Here is a 22,183-nt window from a genome sequence, read left to right as displayed (position 1 = left end):
ATGAATATTTTGTAGAGCAATGTAAAATTCATATCAATGAATGCAAATAGTCAAGATGATTCTCAAAAAAAAAAAAGAAAAAAAGGAAAAGAAAGAACAGAGAGTGATGGGCCTTGACTTAGTACTATATATGAAGACATATAAACCTACAGTAATTAAAATAGTGTGGCATTTGGTCTAGGTATAAACAGCAGGTGAGTAGAACAGAGTGAAGCATTTATGGAGTTTTCTGAGAGCCTCTTTGCTGACATATTCTAATTGCCTACAGACAGCTCTTTACTGGATGCTTTAACTCTGTATTCCTGGGAACGAAGGAGTTAGAGAGGGTGAATAATGATAAAATATTTCTCTGATTCTAAACTCAACTCACACTGTTTGCTATAGGAATCTGGTTGACTCAAGTTGGTGAGTGTTTTCAATACAGAGAATGGAGACTTCATCTCCATACATAGTATCGGGGTGCTGAAGCAAGATGAAGAGAGAAGCATCCCTGAAGACCAGAGAAGTGGTAGTTGAGTGGGCGTATAGTGTGATATGGGGAGAGTACCAAAAAAAAAAAAGAAACACGTATATACTGTACTATGTTTATGTGCAGTACTATTATTAGCAGAGAACAGTGGAAATCTCATTGATCATGTGAAATGCAAGGTTTTGTTTTTACATGTTGTTAAATTAATTCCTTAGAGTTACCAAGAGATAATATTTGTAGTGTACAGAAGGGACCCTGGAGCTAACCTGCCTAGGTCAGAAAGCTCTCTATTAGGTGTAGGAAATTGGACAAGTTATTTTAAGCTTCACTTGGTATATACTCATGGGTAAAAGTGGGATAACAGGCTGAGCGTGGTGGCTCACGCCTGTAATCCCAGCACTCTGGGAGGCCGAGGCAGGCAGATCACAAGGTCAGGAGTTCCAGACCAGCCTAACCAACATGGTGAAACCCTGTCTCTACTAAAAATACAGAAATTAGCTGGGCATGGTGGAGCGCGCCTGTGATCCCAGCTATTTAGGAGGCTGAGGCAGGAGAATCGCTTGAACCCGAGAGGTGGAAGTTGCAGTGAGGTGAGATCGCGCCACTGCACTCCAGACTGGGCAACAGAGGGAGACTCCATCTCAAAAAAAAAAAAAAAAAAAAAAAAAAAAGTGGGATAACAGTGCATAGGTATGTCTTGGGGCTGACATTAGTATCTGGAAATCACTTAGAAATGTGAAAAAAAAAAAGAAATAAAAATAACTCGTAAGGGTTGTCAGCTATGTGCAACAATGGCTGCATTGTCTTTCTTGCACCTTAGGTGTTTCTGCCTTCCTGGACACCTTCCTTTATTAAAATATTAAAGTCCGGCTGGGCACGGTGGCTCAAGCGTGTAATCCCAGCACTTTGGGAGGCCGAGGCGGGCGGATCACGAGTTCAGGAGATCGAGACCATCCTGGCTAACACGGTGAAACCCCGTCTCTACTAAAAAATACAAAAAAAATTAGCCGGGCGTGGTGGCCGGCGCCTGTAGTCCCAGCTACTCGGGAGGCTGAGGCAGGAGAATGGCTTGAACCCGGGAGGCAGAGCTTGCAGTGAGCCGAGATTGCGCCACTGTACTCCAGCCTGGGGGACAGAGCGAGACTCCGTCTCAAAAAAAAAAAAAAAAAAAAAAATTAAAGTCATATGAAGATTAATATATAACATCTTCGACTTATTCATTTTTTTTCCTTCTGACTTTAGAAGAAATTAAGATATTTTCATGAGCCTCCAAAAGAACTGCGGACCCTAGACACCGTGCCTGCTGTTTAATGGAGTACGGCACTGCGTGTACCTGAAGATGATTTAAAAAAAAAAAATTCAATTAGGAAATAATTATTCGCACACATTCATATACATACATACATAGACTGAATCCTCACACGAAGAGCCCTACAGGCGTGATAACAGTAAGGGAGGTGCAAGAAAGGTCTCCTTGGAGTTGGGAGGCGTATTTACAGCTACTAGAGAAGGGGGAAGTGCCAGCTCCCCGAGAAGAAAGCAGGAGGATGCTGAGAGACTGAAGCTGAAATTTTCTGCCTGCTTCCTCACTCATTTCGTTGGTTTCAGCCGTCTGAAAAACCCTTGTGAGAGGAGCAAAAAGGTCAAAGGAAGATTGTTGCCTTGCTCTCAGTCTTCAAAATTTTCGTTCCTCTGTTTTTTTTGTTTTGAGACGCAGTCTCGCTCTGTCGCCCAGGCTGGAGTGCAGTGGCGCGATCTCGGTCACTGCAACCTCCGCCTCCCTGGTTCTAGCGATTCTTCTGCCTCAGCCTCCTGAGTAGCTGGGACTACAGGCGCGTGCCACCACACCCGGCTAATTTTTTTGTACTTTTGGTAGGGACGGGGTCTCACGGTGTTAGCCAGGATGGTCTCTATCTCCTGAACTCGTGATCCGCTCGCCTCGGCCTCCCAAAGTGCTGGGATTACAGGCGTGAGCCACCGCGCCCGGCCGGTCCTCTGTTTTTAAACTGTAAAGGACTCCACCGGATTGTTCGAAGTCTCCGATGTCCCGCGATCTGGTGGCCGCAGAAGAAAGAGGCCGAGTCGGCGGGGACTGGGTACCACCAATTAGCGGCCTACGGGCAACCTCCCGGACGCGCGCGCCGGACTGACGTTAAACGTACGTGACGCCCTATGCGAGAGCCGGATGGGCGTAACGCGGCGGCGGCGAAACGTGTGGCTCTGTCGTCAGGGCACGGAGGGGCGTGGCCGGACGGCCCTATGAGGTGGCCGGCGTTTTTGGCGAGGGTTGATGGGATGACCCCATGAGGGAGCCTGCGTGGAGGGGCACGACCGGCCCGAAAACTCCTTTTCATGGCCGCATAGCCGCACCGGGAGTAGGATGACCGCTGTTATTTTTCAGGACCTCTCATTTTCGGTTTGAAATTCTTTGCGATTTTCCGGCTTTGTGTGGCTATTTAGTATTAGCATTTTAGGGCAGTTTCATTTCCTTTAAAGTAAAGGTCTCCAAAGTGATCTCAGGACCAGCAGCATCAGCATCACCCGGATAATTTAGAAGTACAAATTATCAGGTCCTACCTCAGATCTAATGCATCAGAAAAGGTTTGTGACTGCTTCAAAACATTGTTTCCTTAATTCAGATGCTGGAGGAGGCCTTTCAAATGGCAGCTTAGCATAAGCTAACCTGTTTTTAACTTCAGGTTCATTACCAAAGCCAAATCAGTGCTTAGGCCTTATCCACTCAGACCTTCTTGATGCTGGAAAGTAAAGTGAAAATAGGTAGATAGATGTCTATCTTAGAAGAAGGGTTTGGATCAACAATGAAGGCAGAATTTACAATTCTCCGCATATTTTATTAATTATAACTTTTTTTTCAGACTTCCTGCCATCTTCTCATTCAGAATTTTCTTAGCAAAGGTAGTCCATGGCAAGTAATGAATTCCCAGTAACTAGGTCTGTAACAGAAGTAAATTCTATTTTTATGTTTATAAAAGTAACATGAAGTGCAAACACCTTTAGTTGCTTCCCCTCGGTAACCTTCTTTTGATGAACCAGTGTGTAGCAAACCAGGATGAGTTGGATTTGGGTGGGATCCACACAGTCATTTTCAGGCAGACGAGACTTCCTAAGTTCTATGTATAGATTCATATTTTCAGTTATTTTATGCATTCATTTCTCCTCTGTCTTCATGTCTCTCCCCTGATTGAAGAAATAAGAAGGGTTTAGTTATTAGGTGCCATTTTGCCATCACCATTAATATTTTCTATACAAAGAGGATTCTTTTTACATGTGCTTCTATAATGAACTATTAGGAATCTCTACTTCAGTTCTAGCTACACTTTAGTAGCATTAACACATAATAAGTCATGCTTAGTCAAGAAATATCACTGAATAATGTGATCTTTGTTTCAAATTCTCCAACTACCCTTCTTGGGTGGGATTCAAATAGTTCAAAAGCTCATATTCTCTCACTTTCATTTTTGACCTGAAAAGATTTGAACACTCTGATTTTTATTTTAACTCAGTGAAAAGGAAAATATAATAACTGTTAAATATTGCTAACTGCTTACTAAAAGTCCATCACTGTTTTAAGAGCTTTACATGAACTATCTTAAAATAACTTTAAGAAGTGATCTACTATTATTATCCTCTTTTAATAGATGAGGAAAGCGAAACCCAGAAAATCTGAGTCACTCATTCAGTTGAACCACTGTGACAACTCAGTAGTGGCCTGTAGTTATAGATATTTGTGCACTTTAATTACGTCAGAAATTATGTCATGCTGCAAATACGTTTTGAGAGTCTGCCATGTGCCTGGAACAGCCTTAGGCATTAGGAAACAAGCAGTAAAACAGGTGAACTCCCTGTTTTTATGGACCTTACAGTTTTCAGGATTGGAAGGGGAGGCAAACAATAAACAAATTTAAGATAGTGCTAAGTATAATGAGGAATGCATACAGCAAGTTAAGAATGAGGATAGAAGGGTGCCATTTTACATTTGATGGTCAGAGAAAACCTCTCAGATGTGGTGACATTTTCATCAATCCACTTAATCCAAAACCCAAGAAATGTGAGAAATATTTCAGTTATTATTTGACAGGTATTACACACAACTGAGACACCAAGTATATGACAAGGTCTATCTACTCATGTCTCCTTTTTGTTTTTTCTCTATCTTTCTACCACATTCTGCTGTGGGTTTCTCTTAGTTCTCCAAGCTCTTTCCCTTCCCCCCACTTTTTTTTTTTTTTGAGATGGAGTCTCGCCCTGCCACCCAGGCTGAAGTGCAGTGGTGCCCTCTTGGGTCAAGGACTACAGGTGCATGCCACCATGCCTGGCTAATTTTTGTATTTTTAGTAGAGATGAGGTTTCACCATATTGGCCAGGCTGGTCTGGAACTCCTGACCTCGTGATCTGCCTGCCTCAGCCTTCCAAATTGCTATGAGCCACTGCACCTGGCCCCCTCCCTTTTTTAGTAGGAGTTTGCTTCTTCCATTCCTTTTCTGAGTCCTTCTCAATTTCTCTCACCTTTTTTCTCATGCTCTCCCCAGTTTCCTAGAAAGTAATTGTAACTTGGCTATAATATTTATAAAATATTGTTTTGTATTTATAAAGAATATTTTGAAATTTTAAAACAGAATAATATTTTATTACTCAAAAATTAGAATACATATGTTTGCCTTGATGCAACTAATTTGGTAGTTCCTGTATGAGCCCACGTTCATTTTACTTTGCTGAAGATTTCCAGAGTATGAGAAACACTTTTTTAGGCTTTAGTGAAAGACAAAGGTAAATGAAAACAATTAGCTATAAGTCTTCTTAACTGAGGGCTCCAGGAGGTCAAGGACCACCATATCGCTCTGTGTATCTGCAGTGCCCAAGCCAGTGCCTAGGGAGTTTTGCATACTTCATGAATTTCCTTACAAATCCTTCATGACTAATTTCTTCTATTTGATTTCTTTTCTTTATACCTCTCTCTGCTGAGTGTTAATCTGTTAATCTTACACTTGGAACTTTTTTTTTACTATTACTTAATCATTAATCTTAAGTTTTATATATTAAATTATTAACTTAGCTTTAACTTCTTGTCCAATTTAAATTTCATTAATTTGTTTTTTCCATTTTTAAAATTTTTTTCATACTCTGCAGTATTTTCTAAGATTTAAAATTTTTATTGTATTAATTTTTCTGCTTCAGTTTGTTTTCTTTAAAAAGGCCCAATCTGTTTGTTGGACATTCTAACAACAATCATGCACTAGAGAATTGCTTTACAGACTGCAGTTTAAGATTTCTCAAATGAATTAATACATTCAATGCATATTTTTTAAAAAGTACCTGCTATGTGCTGGGATAATGTTTTATATAAACTGTAGTGGCACTACTTTGTCCTTTACAATATCTGGGAAAAGTCCATCAGGATATTATGAGGGGATTTTAATGGGCTTTGTCTCTGTGGATAGTGGTCAATTTTAGTCTGAATTGTCGAAATTCTTAAAGGATCTACCATTTATAAAGGTATCACAGCCAGGTGATTGTACATTTGATTTCTATGTAGTCTTGAAAGCACAAATGCTTTTTACATCCAAGCATTTTAAATATAAAAAAGGCATAGTGGTTTTAAATTATGTTCATAAATTTTTTAACATTTTTTTTTGCCTTATAAAATTTTTATTTTTACTTATTTATTTATTATTTTTTTTAAAAAATGGAGTTTCGGTCTTGTTGCCCAGGCTGGAATGCAATGGCTTGATCTCAGCTCACCACAACCTCTGCCTCCCAGGTTCAAGCGATTCTCCTACCTCAGCCTCCCAAGTAGCTGGGATTACAGGCATGCGCCACCATGCCTGGCTAATTTTGTATTTTTAGTAGAGACAGGGTTTCTCCATGTTGGCCAGGCTGGTCTTGAACTCCCGACCTCAGGTGATCTGCCCGCCCCGGCCTCCCAAAGTGCTGGGATTACAGGCTTGAGCCACTGGGCCCGGCCCAAGTTTTTATTTTTATACACTTTTTTTTTTGGTATTAAAAAGGAAAGCATAATTACCACAAATTACAAAGGACTAAAGCAGGACTGTAATAATAAATGAATCAATTCAGCCTGGAAAGCAGATACCTTCAACAATATTAATGTTATAATACAAGCTCATTCAAGTATTTTACATTGCTTTTTTTTGTCCTTTTAAATATGATACCCTGTATACATATGTAACAAACCTGCACGTTGTGCACATGTACCCTAAAACTTAAAGTATAATAAAAATAAATAAATAAATAAATATGATACCCTAGCCCATAGTAAATATAGTGTATTATGAGCGTAAGGTGGAACCTTCTCTACAAAGCCAGATGACAAGTTTTTGTCTCTAATGAGAAATAGCTCTGAGTTCTTATCTTTTCTACTATCAACATGCCTGAAGGGGGAGAGGGTCGGGGCTGGGGAAAATCCAAGGACCCTTCAACATGGGAGGATTCCATTCAGGAGGGTACCAGATAATTCAGATCACTCTACCTAGCCTTTTTTGAAAAAAACAACGCTCACCCTCCATAGTCATCTTCCTTGGCTCTTCTCCTCACTTCCAGGGCCTTCGAAGCAGCTTACTTACTTTTGTAAAATCAATCACCAGGAAAGGGACTGATAGAACAACACAAAAATATTTAACAACTTTGACATAGGGGTTTAGCACCTCTATCTGAGCCCCAGCGGTCTAGGCTGGGGAAGGGCTGGATGGCCCTTCTCTACTGGTAGTGCATTTGTTCCCAGGTGCAAGAGCAGGTGAAAGAGAAACCTGCCTCTTAACAGGGCTGAGACACACAGACCTTCTGATGTTTGATGCCCAAAGGTTGTGTTGGCATGGACAAACCTTGAAAGAGATATGATGAAAAGAGGGATCTCGGCAGGCTGTTGCTTTGTGTCTCAGGTCTTGGATCCCCATGGGAGGATAGTGGGTATGAAGTAGCTAGCCCTGATGGCCCCTGCCACTTCTGGCATGCTTGTCACAGATACATCGGTACTAAATTCAAGTGTCTTCGAAATTGAATATGTAAACTACTCTTTGCAACATTAACTCCTATCATTTTACAAAAAAAAAAGAAAAGAGAAAACAAAAAAAAAGAAAGAAAAAAATGTGAAGAAAAGAAAAAAAGAGGCTGGGCACGATGGCTCATGCCTGTAATCCCAGCACTTTGGGAGGGCGAGGCGGGCAGATCACCTGAGGTCAGGAGTTTGAGACCAGCCTGGTCAACATGGTGAAACCCTGTCTCTACTAAAAATATAAAAATTAGTCGGACATGGTGGTGCATGCCTGTAGTCCCAGCTACTCAGGGAGGCTGAGACAGAAGAGTGGCTTGAACCCAGGAGGCAGAGGTTGCAGTGAGCCAAGATCAAACCATTGCACTTTAGCCTGGGTGACAGAACAAGACTCTGTGTCAAAAAAAAAAAAAAAAAAGCCAAAAGCATCCCCCTCTGCTCGTGCCGACCACCAATCTATGTTGAGATGAAGTCCTTACCTCCCTGCCCCAAAGGGGCTTCCTCTTTGAGGAATGTGTGTGAAGACGATGGCAGCCCCCTGGCCTGGGAGTAAACCCCAGATAAGAACAGCCTTCCCCCACATCCCAAGGCTTCTTTGTGCCCCCAGAAGCAGCAGAGGAAAAACAATAAAGTTTCTGTGGTGCTGGATATAGTACATGGCTGCGTGACCTGAAAGAAAGAAGGAATAAAGTTCGGAAGGAGGACAGGGTCCAGGAGCCCAGTATCTGGTACGATGCAGAGCAGGCACCAGACTGAGCAGGGAAAGGCCTCAGATTCCACTGTCATAGCAGAGACCATGGTTCGAGACATGGGTCATGGGAACTGAAATGGGCTTCCCACATACCAACCACTGGGAGGTCAAAGGCGAGGAAGGGCCTAGGCTAAAAGCAATGAGATGCCAAGGTAACAGGCAAGACTTTGTCAGCCTGTGATACTGTCTCCTACTTCCAGCCTTTGGGCTCAACAGAGGAACCAGTTGAAACGGAGGGTCAAAGACACTGAGTAGGTGAGCAACAGGACTACCAACTCCTCTGTGTTGCCCAGATCCCACTGAGAGTGAACAGGGAGTTATCCCTGTACCCAACACACATCCCAGTCTGTGTGGGTCAGTCCTTCATCACCCTCCCTAGCTTCTGATGACAGCAGACTTCAGCCATTCCATTGTCATTCACAGCCCAACCCAGTCAGTGGCTGAAGAAGAGAAGCCAGGCATACTCTATGTCCACATCTATTTTCCTGCCACAGGGCTTCACCAGCTGCAGGGTTCCCTCCTGGCCCCCACCTCCTTTTCATCCCTCATTCCCAGGTGGGGTCAATTGGAGAGTGGGCAGAGATAGATGGCTTACAGAGGGGGGATGAGACCAGGTCCTAGGAGGAGAATGGCAACTTTCTCCACTTTTTAAGAGAGACAGAGCCTCCTTGAGGTCTCAGAGATCTTTCAGGTCAACACAGGAAACATTTCCAAGCCTCAGCTGTGGGTGCTCACCTTTTCTCTCTGGGGTAGGGGAGATGTTCCAGCTGAGAACAAGTATGTTCCAGATGCAGGCCAAGTTTGTTCTCCAAAAGTTTGAAACAAAGTTGGCCTTGGGGTTTCATGGGTAGGATGCAGGACGTCACGGCAGGACGCGGCCTGGCATGAGGCAATAGCAAGCAGAGCAGGGGCACAACGGTAGCACCTGTGTACAGACACAGGCTGTCAGCTTCAAACGATGCAATAGCAAGGATATCTTGGGCATGGTTCTGATCCAAGCCACCACAAACTCTTGCCTCCAGGACAGAGGCTGTGTACATGCAGCAGCCCAGAGAAAGATTCTAGGGAGTCCAAGACCAGGCACATCCAGAGAAGGTGGGAGCTCTTTGGGTTGGCTTTCCACTGTGGAAAACAGACATTTGGGTATTTCGGATTCCCACTCCACAATAAGGCAACTTAAAAATATTTCCAAAAACAAAAATCCAAGGGGAGAGGATAGACATCATTTTCTGTGGATTCATTGGGGGATTTCTGATTTCTTGTTTTTTAATTGTTGATTTTTTTCCCCATTTTCCCAGGGATGGAAAGGTCAGAGAAAAAAATAAATCATCTTTCAATATAGTCTTTCCTGATATGAGCAGCATCTCTCTGGGCTGGGGAGTAAAGAGCGTGGGGAGAGGGGAGTGAGGAAAGGCTAGAATCTTCCCCCAAGCCCCAGTTTTAGATCCTTTGGTTTCCTTCTCCCAGAAGATGGCAGAAGGGCATGGTAGGGACAGCAGAGAGAGAACATGGTGATGATAAACCCTACAAGATCAAGGTGCTGGTTCTCCTGGGGCTCAGGGGTACCACCAGAGCCTTCCATGGGATAGTGCTGGGCAATGGGGCCTGCAGAGCCTTCTTGTGTGCTGCATAGCTGTCTGGAAGGGGAGCAGGAAGACGTTAGGTGTGGGGACCAGGGTTGCGCCTACTAGCTATGTAGGGCTGCAGATTTTGGTAATCCAGATGAACTATCAATAATTTAAAATTTTATGCATACATATATCTCCCCCTTGCTCTCCCCTCTTAGAAGAAATTAGGATGTAAAGAATCATAGAGGAGAGGGAAGGGGATGTTGAGGCTCCTGTCCAGGGGAACTCTGATAGCCCAAATGGTGTACACATTGCTACTCAGTACAAAGGCCCATCCTAATAACTCCAGGCCTGTCCTTTTTTTGTTCCCTGTTCTGGGACTGGGCATGGCCATGCACTTCTTGCCCATCCCATCCCTTTCCCTGCCTCAAGCCCCAGGGCTAAATGGTTTTTCACTTTCCCAAATCTGTGTGTCTGAGTGCTGGCTTGTCCACTTGGCATCTTCCAGGATGCGCTGGCCAGTGGGTGGTATAGAGGGCTGGCTGATCATGGTGGCAAGTCTGCTGGGAGACTGGGAGGGGCACTGCTTCCTGCCCTCACCCCTGCCACCTCCTGCTACCACTGAGTGTTGCTTGTGGTTGGTCTCCTCACCCATGGGGGGATCTACTCAGAAGTCTTCAAGACTTTGGAATTTGCTGAGGTATTTTTGCAGTTGGGGTCAATGTCCACATTTTTGGCTTTGGAATATTTCAAGAAGTTCTTTTACTATTCTGATCTGAAAGGGTGTAGCTTAATTCTACTTCTGGGTATGTGCCAGTTTTCAGTGACTTGCTTATATTGAATAACATGTGCCGGAGGAAATGGCTCACACCAGTAGTCTCAGCTACTTGAGACTCAGACTGGAGGCAGCTACTACTGCCTCAGACTTGAGGCAGGATTGCTTGAGCTCAGGAGTTCCAAGGTGCAGTAAGCTAAGATCAGGTCCCTGCATTCCAGCCTGGGTGACGGAGCAAGACTCTGTCTCTAATAAATAAATAAATGACGTTTAAAAAGTGTGGCAGAAGTGTGTAAGTTTCGAATCTTGTTCACAAAAGGCATTGCGGCTTATTCCTTCCCCCTTCTCTTTCTGTTTTCTCCTGCTAAGAGAAAACAGTTGTTTGGTTTTGAAGATAATCAGTTACCCCTCTAGAGAGTTCTAACAGGCAAGGAACTGAGTCCTCCACCCAAAAGTCAGCTTGAACTTGCCAGATATGCGAGTGTGCCACCTTGGAAGGGAATCCTCCAGCTACAGTCAAGGATTCGGGTGATTGCAGCCTATGTTTACAACTTGACTTCAACCTCAAGGAAGACCCTGAGCCATAACCACCTAGCTAAATCACTTCTGGATTCCTGACTCACAGAAATTAGTTTTGGGATAATTTGTTACATGGCAATAGATAACATAATAGACATGGGGAGCCCCACAATTAAGCTTACAGAGCTACCATAATTTTTATAATGAAACTTGAAAAAGGTAAGCCCAAAACAGAACATAATAGAATGGGCCAGGTGCGGTGCCTCATGCCTGTAATCCCAGCTACACAGGAGGCTGAGGTAGGAGAATCGCTGGAACCCAGGAGGTGGAGGTTTCAGTGAGCCGAGATCGTGCCACTGCACTCCAGCCTGGGTGACAGAGCAAGACTAAATCTAAAAGAAAAAAAAATCATAGAATGATTTTATGCAAATAGAAATGGAAAAAATCCATGAAAAATATTAACAAAACTTACTCAGGTATTATTTAAAATAATAATATAACATGACCAAATAAAATTTGGACTAGGAATAAAAGTATGAATCAACACACAGAAATCTATCTATACTTCATGGCAACAGGTTAAAAAAGAAAAAGCATATGATTTCTTCAGATGTCAAAGTGATCGAATAAAATTCATAAATCATTCCTAATAAAAAATCTTAAAAGAAGATTATAAGGAAACTACAGGGCTCAGCATGGTGGCTCACACCTGTAATCCCAGCACTTTGGCACCCCATGGCGGGCAGATCACTTGAGGTCAGGAGTTTGATACTAACCTGGCCAGCATAACGAAACCTTGTCTCTACTAAAAATACAAAAAAATTAGCCGAGTGCAGTGGTGTGCGCCTGTAATCCCCTGTATTCAGGTGGCTGAGGTGAAGGTGGGAGGCTGGGAAGTGGAGGCTGCAGTGAGCAGAGATCCGGCCACTGCGCTCCAGCCTGGGCAACAGACAAAACTCTGTCTCAAAACAACAACAACAAACAAAAACCAAAAACTACATTAACACAATGAAGACTACACATACACATGCATGCACTTACACACAAAAGCAATTATAAATCATCAACCATCAGTCATTCCTATGAACAGGAGGAAAAAGACAATACCTGGTAGCATGTCTAATATGACATATTGTTTGTGATGGTAGCTAGCACAGTAAGATGATTAAAGCAAACAATAAATAGTTACGGGAGAGAATATCGAACATTTTTATTTGCTAATAGTACTATATGCAATTAAAATTAAGTCAGTCGACTAAATATTGATTAGGATTAATAGAATTTGATAAAAGTTAGCTAGACACAAAATTCATGTAAATAACCAATTATCCAATTATCCTCCATGCAGAATTTCAAACAGTGCTTTAGTGTGAGATCATATGTCAATATGTAACAGAAGTCACAATCTTTTGAAAATCAGTATTACATTTGTAAAAATTTGCAGAGCTTATTAATTCACAGCACACAGTGACTCCCTTTTTTTGTATCATTTTTCTGTTTAAATATTTACTTTGTTAACCTAGGCTTGCTTTGATGAGCAACACATTAGGTTTCAATTTTTATTTTCTTATATTATTTTTAATTATTAGTAATCTATCCATTCTAGAAAATTATTGGCCATGATCTTTTAAATCTCACATTTGCATCACTCTCCCTGATTGTTTCTTCTGGTACTGTGATTAGATCAATGTCAGATCATATTTTACTACTAATTCTAGGTCTCTTTTCATTTATTTATTTATTATTTGAGACAAGGTCTCACTCTCATTGCCCAGGCTGGAGTGCAGTGGTGTGATCATGGCTCTCTGCAGCCTTGATTTCCCTAGCTCAAGTGATTCTCTCACCTCAACCTCCTGAGTAGCTGGGACCACAGGCACGCACCACCATGCCTGGCTAATTTTTTGTATTTTCAGTAGATTTGGGGTTTTGCCATATTATTCAGGCTGGTCTCCAACTCCTGGGCTCAAGCAATCCTCCTGCCTTGGCCTCTGAAAGTGCTGGGATTACAGGCATGAGTCACCTTGCCCGGCCCTAATTCCAGGTTTCTTAAACTCAGTTTTGCATTTTTATCTCTGCATTTCAGATAATTCCTTAAGATCTGATTACATATTTATTAAATTTCTACTGGTAGGTCCAATTGGCTGCTGTTAAACACATGCAGTAAGCTTTTCATTTCCATTTGTCTTATAATTACATGTTTATTTTCTAGAATTTCTATTAGGTTCTTTTTTCAAATCTGTGTGGTCACTTTTTGTATTTCCTTAGTCCCTTAATATATTTACAAGACTTTTTGTTTTTTTTTTCCTTCAGATGGAGTTTCACTCTTGTTGCCCAGACTGGAGGACAATTGCGTGATCTTGGCTCAATGCAACCTCTGCCTCCTGGGTTCAAGTGATTCTCCTGCCTCACCCTCCTGAGTAGTTGAGATTACAGGTGCATGCCACCACGCCTGGATGATTTTTGTATTTTTAGTAGAGACGGGGTTTCACCATATTGGCCAGGCTGTTCTCGAACTCCTGAGCTCAGGTGATCTGCCTGCCTCAGCCTCCCAAAGTGCTGGGATTACGGGAGTGAGCCACTGTGCCTGGCCTCTTTTTCTTTTTTCAAAAAGACACTAGTCATTTCAAGTCTGTATTTTTTTTTTTTTTTTTTTTGAGACAGAGTCTCATTCTGTGGCCCAGGCTGGAGTGCAGTGGCACGATCTTGGCTCACTGCAACCTCCGCCTCCTGGGTTCATGCGATTCTCCTGCCTCAGCCTCCTGAGTAGCTGGGATTAAAGGCGCACACCACCACACCAGCTAAATTTTCGTGTATTTTTAGTAGAGACAGGGTTTCACTATGTTGGCCAGACTGGTCTTGAACTCCTGACCTCGTGATCCGCCCGCCTCGGCTTCCCAAACTGCTGGGATTACAGGCATGAACCACTGTGCCCGGCCTCAAGTCTGTATCTTGTTAATTCTCCCTTTTCATTCATTTCCATTGTCTGTTGCTTTTTTTTTTTTTTTTTTTTCAGAGACAGTATCTCAAACTTTTGGTCTCAAGCAATCCTCCAGCCTCAGCCTCCGGAAGTGCTGGGATTACAGGCATTAGCCACCACGTCCAACTCCCATTGTCTGTTGCTTTTGTGTTCATTAGTCATACTTCCGGTTTCATGATGTTTGTTTAATTTAAATTGTGAAGCTGCTTGTGCATTTTTGGGGGGATATCTTAGCTGTGGCAATTTGTTGAGGTGTAAAATGAAGCTTCTTTTCCAGAGATGACTTGTATTTGTTTCTACCAGGTACTCAGGGGCACAAAACCAGCCTGGGATATGCCTAAATTAAATTCTCAGCTTGGGTGTTTGAATCCCTATGGTATGAATGCCAGGAACAAGTGAGCATCAAGGATGGCTTGTAGTCCAAGCCTTAGCAGTAGAATCTACACTGCTCAGAACCCAACTTCAGAGCTGACTCTTTTATTTGCATTCATCTGTGATGGGTTTGTATGTGTATTTCCGGTTCATCCTTCTACCCTGAGGTGACAGATTTTGGTCTGGTGTCTCACCTTCACCTAAAAAGATTTATCAGGCTCTATACCCTGGTCAGTTTCCATGGGTTGGGTAAAAGCCAGCTGTAGTGCTTGGGGTTTAACATGGGCCAAGTCCCTGGCTCTGAATTTACTTTCTTAGACACTCTTTGTTACTTTTAAGAATTTAGAAAATATTACTCAGGCTTTTATTTATCCGTACAAGTACCACGCTTGCCATGTTATGGAAAATGTGTCCCATAATCCATGATTTCATGTTTGTTTATGAGGGCATGAGGACAAACTTCTAAATTCATTCCTCTTTTAGACAATGATCACCCAGCACTTAAATTCTCCATCTCAGCCAACATTTGACTCCAAACCTAGCCTCATCCATCTCACATTTTTCACGTCTCAAGTATTGGTTCCTTTCCTTCTGGCCACTCCCTCCTAGTTCCCTCCCGACTTTTCCGAGATTCTTTTTTTCCCGCAATCATCCATTCCCCAGCAGTGAAAACCTTTTGTCATCATCTTACCTTGTGCAGAAGCTACATCCTACCAGAAGGAGGTCTTCTTTCCCTTTCTATCTCCTCCAGTCCTCGGTACTTAAGGGCATCTAGGAAAGGGTAAATTGTACTGCACAGGGGGCTTCAGTCCTGCGATAACTATTGCCTACCTGCAGTCAGACACCTTAATGATTGACTATTTAGTTTCTGCTGTTACCCAGAGGACTTTTAACCTGAAAGCTGCCAAAAGAAAACTATAAATTAAATGGCTTTCTGAAAAAGACGGTTTAGCAAAAGAATTTTAAGGTGTCTCAGAAGCTGCTTCTTTTTCCTGCACCTCAGCGCCTAGGATACGCCTTTCCCTCCCCTACTCGCTTGAGCTTCAGACAGAAACTGGCCCAATTACAAAACAAATCAGAAACCTTTGTAATAGTTCCGTGTTCAGCTCACATTGTCTTCAGCCTTTACTTGCAGTTATTACATATCTGCATGGTAAAAATTTTACAAGAAAACGGGGGGCGGGGGTGGAGGTGGAGAAAGCTCCAAACATAAGTTGCCAAGAGCGTGCACTTTAGTGCCAGGGCAGGCCGTCACCACACCGAGTCCCGGATCAACATCACGATCAACTTGGAAATCTGCACACGGAAACGAAAGAGCTGTACATTTACAATACTTTCAGTTTATGCCAGTGTTATGTGATACTAAATGACCTAACGATCTAATACGTACCCATAGCACTCAGTTTCTGGTACCTATTGTTATTCCCTGTAACTTCCAAGTTATTTCCTCTGCAGTACTAACGTAACATTAAAGATTGGTACTGTTGTGCTAAGTCCAATAACCCCCCTTTTGAATGAAATGATTACAACTCATTTATTGAAAACATGCGTGGCTCTTAAAAGAGCCTTTGGGATTAGGTGTAAAGATGCTTACTTGGCAAAGTTACTTGGAACTGGTGTACTTGGTGACGGCCTTGGTGCCCTCCGACACGGCGTGCTTGGCCAGCTCCCCCGGAAGCAGCAGGCGCACGGCCGTCTGGATCTCCCTGGAGGTGATGGTCGAGCGCTTGTTGTAATGCGCCAGGCGGGAAGCCTCGCCCGCGATGCGCTCGAAGATGTCGTTGACGAAGGAATTCATGATCCCCATTGCCTTGGAAGAGATGCCGGTGTCAGGGTGGACCTGCTTCAGCACCTTGTACACATACACTGAATAGCTCTCCTTGCGGCTGCGCTTGCGCTTCTTCCCGTCCTTCTTCTGAGCCTTAGTCACCGCCTTCTTGGAGCCCTTCTTTGGGGCTGGAGCAGACTTGGTAGGTTCAGGCATCGTAGCGTTAATAGTTACAAGACTGTTGCAAACACCTGAGAAAATAATCACTCCCACCGAGGCCCCGTTCATTTATAGATGCGGTATTCAAATGAGGTTAATCAGATTTCGTTTATGATTGGATTAATTTTAGTGTGTCGTCACAAATGCCAATGTAAACGACACTTAAAAGTCTACCTTTTCATTGGCTATTTCGTTCCTTTACTTTTACCCAATCAGAAAGCCCAGACCAGAATACCAGAGGCTACTATAAATAGGCCTCTTTAGGTAAGACAGCTGTGCACTTCGCTTTGAGTAGTTGTTTTTGAGATCCGTCTTCTTTTTAGCATTGTAGTGTCAGAACTTACACGGAAAGATACCTAGCATATTAGGAGAGCTCACATTCCTTTCTTCCTTTAACAAATTATGGGACTCGTTGCATACGGAAGCCATGCCAATTGGGACATCCCCCAAGTCTGGCAGTTTTACGTTTGGGCAAGTCCTTAATCCGTCCAAATGACACATTTAAGGACTAATTTATTTTTCTGCAGTGTCAGTTTCTAATTGTCAGTTACGTGGCAGTGGCCTCCCCAAGCACTTGAAATGTAGTCCTTAGGAAATAATGCCAGTACTATGCCACTTGGCCCGAGACGTACCTCTGAACTCCGTTATTGCTTGCCATACTCCGTAGGGAAAACCAGTAGGCTTGCAACCAGCACAGAAATTGCCCCATTTTTTCCCATGCTGTCTGCAGGCCAGGTCCTGCTAAGTGCATAAGTACTAGGGAGGCCCAAATGGGTTCAACTCCAGCATTCGAGAACGCAGTAAAACCGCTATGACGCCACTGCACTCCGGCTTGGGCGACGGAAAGCGACGCGACCCCTTAGTCAAAAGCAGCTCCGAGCCACAAACACACAATCCCACTCCTCTCCCCCCCAACTTTGTTCCCGGGAAGGTGACCCGCCCCTGCTTTGCAGCGTTTTCCCCAGCCACGCCCCCTAACAGTGCAACAGCTCTTTTACTGAGAGCGGTGGGTGGCTCTGAAAAGAGCCTTTGGGTTGTGTTGGGCTTCTAAGCAGTTGGCCAAAGGAACTTTCTACTTTTTCTTGGCTGCCGCCTTCTTTGGCTTGGCTGCCTTGGGCTTGGCGGTCTTTGGTTTAGCCGCCTTGGGTTTCACTGCTTTGGCCTTCGCTGGGCTCTTGGGCGCCTTTTTTGGCTTAGCTGCTTTTGCCTTTTTCGGGCTTTTCGCTTTTTTAGCTCCAGCAGCCGCAGCTGGCTTCTTCGCCTTCTTTGGGGTCTTCTTGGCGCTCTTCTTAGGGGTGGCTGCCCCCGTCGCCTTCTTGGGCTTCTTCGCTGCTCCTGTTGGCTTCTTGGCCTTAGCCGCGCCTGCTTTTTTAGCCTTAGGTTTGGCTTCCCCAGAGGCCGCCTTCTTGTTGAGTTTGAAAGAACCCGACGCGCCTGTGCCCTTGGTCTGCACCAGAGTGCCCTTGCTCACCAGGCTCTTCAGACCCAGCTTGATACGGCTGTTGTTCTTCTCCACGTCATAGCCAGCGGCTGCCAGCGCTTTCTTGAGAGCGGCCAAAGATACACCGCTGCGCTCCTTGGAGGCGGCAACAGCCTTAGTAATGAGCTCGGACACCGGGGGCCCAGACGCTTTGCGCTTGGCCGCACCTGCGGACTTGCGGGCCTTCTTCTTCACGGGTGTCTTCTCGGCAGGGGCCGGAGCAGCGGGCGCGGCGGGCGCAGTCTCGGACATGTTGAAGGCAGGCGTGAGCGAGAGCAATTCGAGCCGGAAGCAGAGGCACTGGCCGGGACTCGGGCCGCGGCGCTGCGCCCGCCCGTTTATATAGGGCGGAGCTGCGCCGTGATTGGTGCGCTGTCCAGCCCGCCTCGCTGGCAGCCGCAGAGTGTCCTCTCGGATCCTGAGTTGTGTTTGTTACACCTCAAAAAAAGCCAAAAATATAAAAATTGTCTACACCGAACTGCCCGGTTTTTCTCAGATAATGATCCCCGAACCCTCAGGCTTCACGCAGATCTCAAATTATGAGGAAAGCACAAAGCCTTGTGCCAAAAACTTGCAATATTTCCCGCCGTGCTTGGCAAATTTCAACTCAGAGAAACAAAACTTTCTATTTTCTTCGTAAATTATAAACCGATCTTTAACTGTGGAATTTTCTGACCTCTCAAATATGGTACTCCAAGTGGTTAGCTTCTTATATGTCCAAAAAGCATACCACTAGCATTAAGATTTTTATTACAAATCTGCACTTAAGTGAGGGAAGTAACACAGGCTCCTCGGAGAGTCCTGCCTATTGAGCCGAGGGCATTTGAGTTCATCAAACTGGTTTAGTTTAATGCCAAACAAATTATTGCCCATTTGAGATTAAGTTTTGGACCCCTGGGACATCCATCTATGCAGCCATGGTTTTACATCTGTCCGCTACATCTGAGTTTTTAAACAGTTCCTTTGGATAATTCTTTCCCTTTCTGCTCCCAAGGGTTGGGGGCGGGGCTGTTGCTTCTCTCTTCCTCTGGACAACTGCTCCACGGATTGAGATACCTTGAATTCAGGGTATTTGGGAACGAAGGGAAGTCCAAAATATACTCAGGGTACAGAGATGAAAAATGATTTATTTTCAAATGTGATGTTCATAAAGTCACTGGAATTGGAGGTGCACTTTAAAGCATTTGTCTGCAGCCTTGCTGAGTGCTTTTGGCATATGCTTCAGAACCAAATTACAATAAAGTAGGTTAGAGCCGAGATTCAAGCATTGATGATACAGGAAAATAAATAAGAAATGTAGATTGAAACATATCTACTCCCATTATTAGAGAAACCCAGCCCCTATTATTACTGAATAGTTGAGGAATGACTAGTCCACTCACCACCTATGGTTTCAATCCCCCTGAAGATTGTATCCCAATGCTTCCCAGAGCTCAATAGAAAGAAACATAAGTGACATGTAGTGATTAAATGACAAGTTCAAATTTCGATCTCAGAAGCAGAGCTTTGAGAGTCTGTCTAAGCTATTATAAATCATTGCCCTCTGAAAACATCCTTTGAACAATGTCTGAGTGAATTTCTTTAGGTAGTTGCCCGATCAAGAAGAGTGTATGAAATTGGCAATGAAAGCCCAACCAAAAGAATTATTTCTGGGCCGGGCGCGGTGGCTCAAGCTTGTAATCCCAGCACTTTGGGAGGCCGAGGCGGGCGGATCACGAGGTCAGGAGATCGAGACCATCCTGGCTAACACGGTGAAACCCTGTCTCTACTAAAAATACAAAATATTAGCCGGGTGCGGTGGTGGGCGCCTAGCAGTCCCAACTACTCGGGAGACCGAGGCAGGAGAATGGCGTGAACCCGGTAGGCGGAGCTTGCAGTGAGCCTAGATAGCGCCACTGCAGTCAGGCCTGGGCGAAAGAGCAAGACTCCGTCTCAAAAAAAAAAAAAGAATTTTTTCTGAAAAACGATATGGCTGGAACAGTATGGGTGGGACTACAAGTCACTTATCATGGAAACAAAATAAAATTTTGCCCAGTGCTATAAGGTGATATGATACTGTTCTGTGGACGTGGCTGATTGTAATACGGCGTTGGATATCACTTTAAATTTTAATTTCATTGCCCAAAATCTCCAGACACAAATTCTGCTACTGAAATAAGGAGAATATAGAATTTTGATATAACACGAGTGAAATGTATCAAAACAGTGCTGTTTAATGTTGAATTTGTTATAAAAGTGATGTAAATTATCAATGTTTTTAATATCTTGATGTGTAAATATTTTCAATCTAATTATTGCACATCAGTGCAAAAATAAATGTGCCCTTTGGTATTTATTGAAATAAAAAGGGAGATGGATAAATCTCTAAAACAGACTAGGGAAACTGATTATATGGGCATTTGATTCCAGAATGGTAATATTATACCTATTGAATGACAACAAAAACCACTCCTGTAAATGACTGAAACTTACACAACACATGGAAGTTTGCTTTCACATGCCTCACTTTATCCAGTGTATTCCTCATGGCTAGGAAGGAGTTAAACTCTCCAAATTCTGTGGTCTTTCAACTTCCACTGCTTGCCTCCTTAAGGTGTGGTGTGTTTTCTTTTCTTTTCTTTTTTTTTTGAGACAGAGTCTCACTGTGTCACCCAGGCTGGAGTGCAATGGCGCGATCTTGGTTCACTGCAACCACCGCCTCTGCCTCCAAATGCAAGGGCTGGGAGAGGTGGCTCACGCCTGTAATCCCAGCACTTTGAGATGCTGAGGAGAATGGATGACTTGAGATCAGGAGTCCGAGGCCAGCCTGACCAACAAGGTGAAACCCCGTCTCTGCTAAAATAAAATAAAATAAAAATAATAATAATAATAATAATAATAATAATAAAGTTAGGTGTGGTGGTGTAATCCCAGCTACTCGGGAGGCTGAGGCAGGAAAATCCCTTGAACCAGGAAGGTGGAGGTTGCAGTGAACGTGCTCTCGAGCCTTGGTGACAGGATTGGCCACTATGAAATCAAGCATCTATTTGACACTTGTCGGTGATGAAATAGGAACAATAATAAAAGTCCTTACTTTCTTATTGATCAGTGGGCTGGCTATCTCAGAACTAGGCGTGTGTGCACACATGCATGTTCATGCATGTGTTCTATTTTTTATTTTGTTATTATTTTTTTGAGATGGAGTTTTGCTCTTGTCACCGAGGCTAGAGTGCAATGAATGGCGTGATTTCAGCTCACTGCAAACTCCACTTCCCGGGTTCAAGCGATTCTCCTGTCTCAGCCACCCAAGTAGCTGGGATTACAGGTGCCCGCCACCACACCCAGCTAATTTTTGTATTTTTAGTAGAGACAGGGTTTCACCATGTTGGTCAGGCTGGTCTCCAACTCCTGATATCAGGTGATCCACCCGCCTCTGCCTCCCAAACTGCTGGGATTACAGGCATGAACCACCCAGTCATGCATGTGTTTTAAACATAGATTCTGAGGCCTTGCTCAAGATTATTCTGATGTAATAACTCTTCAGTAGGTCCTCAGAATCTGAATATTTCTCATGCCACTCTTATGCCAAGCCAAGTTTGGGAACTCTGCTGAACTCACTAGAGATGACCAACAGGGCAAATGTGCTTCCTGTCGCGTGAGTTCTCCCATGGATTTCTGGGTGTGTCTGTGAGATCTTAGAAAAGATATCCATGCTGAATATGACCATATATTGGAAAGACGGGGACAGCATTAGTCCAGTCTTGACTTCCTTTGATTCACACCTGGCTGGCCACTATAGTGGCCTGAAGAAGGAGAAAGGAGAGTAACTAAAGTTAAGCATCCAATGAGTCATTATTTTCCAACCACAGAAGGTAGACTGAACCTTGGCTGCTTATGTACTACTTGAATCCTCTAGTACAGCATCTACATTCCTTATCCATTTTATCATTTTTAATGATAGTTCTCCTTTCCATTTGTTGGCTACTGTACTATGTGCTATCTGAAATTCTTTTTCTTCTTTTTTTCTTGTTTTTCTTTCTTTTTTTCTTACTTAGTCAGTGTAACAATCCTCTGTTATGGATAGTATCTCTACTTTACAAAGTAGGAAATGGACATGCAGAAGTTAAGAAGTTCTCTTGAGAAAACTGTTGGTAAGAGGTACATTCCAGATTCCAGCACACATTGGTTTTAGTTCAAAGCATATATACTTATTAAACAGTGTTTTCTCAAACTACAGGTCTGAACAAGCATGAAAAGTTGTGAAATCAATTTAGTTGTCAAG

General features: G+C 43.5%; 2 protein-coding genes across 5 annotated transcripts; both read right to left on the bottom strand.

The window, feature by feature from the left end:
- Positions 1 to 3,300: 3,300 nt before the first annotated feature.
- On the bottom strand, positions 3,301 to 16,839 carry LOC129038402 (histone H2B type 1-M-like). Of its 4 annotated transcripts, XR_010126595.1 has the most exons (5): positions 16,050 to 16,839; positions 15,147 to 15,226; positions 8,980 to 9,169; positions 7,973 to 8,162; positions 3,301 to 3,667 (listed from the first exon to the last, which is right to left on the bottom strand). XR_010126595.1 is itself a non-coding variant. In XM_054491360.2 (2 exons), exon 1 carries the CDS (start codon positions 16,509 to 16,511, stop codon positions 16,059 to 16,061), a length of 453 nt encoding a protein of 150 aa, XP_054347335.1. In that variant the 5' UTR covers positions 16,512 to 16,838; the 3' UTR covers positions 15,540 to 15,751; positions 16,050 to 16,058. The 4 variants fall into 4 exon arrangements, 1 of the variants encoding a protein (XP_054347335.1); XR_010126596.1 differs by lacking the exon at positions 7,973 to 8,162; XR_010126597.1 differs by lacking the exon at positions 15,147 to 15,226.
- On the bottom strand, positions 3,301 to 18,387 carry H1-4 (H1.4 linker histone, cluster member). Its single transcript, XM_054491351.2, has 2 exons — positions 17,075 to 18,387; positions 3,301 to 3,667 (listed from the first exon to the last, which is right to left on the bottom strand). The coding sequence occupies exon 1, from the start codon at positions 18,172 to 18,174 to the stop codon at positions 17,515 to 17,517; it is 660 nt and encodes a 219-aa protein (XP_054347326.1). The 5' UTR covers positions 18,175 to 18,387; the 3' UTR covers positions 3,301 to 3,667; positions 17,075 to 17,514.
- Between the last annotated feature and the right edge of the window lie 3,796 nt (positions 18,388 to 22,183).

This window comes from Pongo pygmaeus, chromosome 5 (genome assembly GCF_028885625.2).
Source record: "Pongo pygmaeus isolate AG05252 chromosome 5, NHGRI_mPonPyg2-v2.0_pri, whole genome shotgun sequence".
Classification (NCBI taxonomy): Eukaryota; Metazoa; Chordata; class Mammalia; order Primates; family Hominidae; genus Pongo; species Pongo pygmaeus.
Note: the sequence above shows the minus strand (reverse complement) of the source record. Positions and strands in the feature narration are given on the sequence as shown.

What these genes read in the sequence shown, in the direction of transcription:
- LOC129038402 (XM_054491360.2), bottom strand. Translation starts at nt 16,511, where the DNA reads ATGAACGGGGCCTCGGTGGGAGTGATTATTTTCTCAGGTGTTTGCAAC.
- H1-4 (XM_054491351.2), bottom strand. Translation starts at nt 18,174, where the DNA reads ATGTCCGAGACTGCGCCCGCCGCGCCCGCTGCTCCGGCCCCTGCCGAG.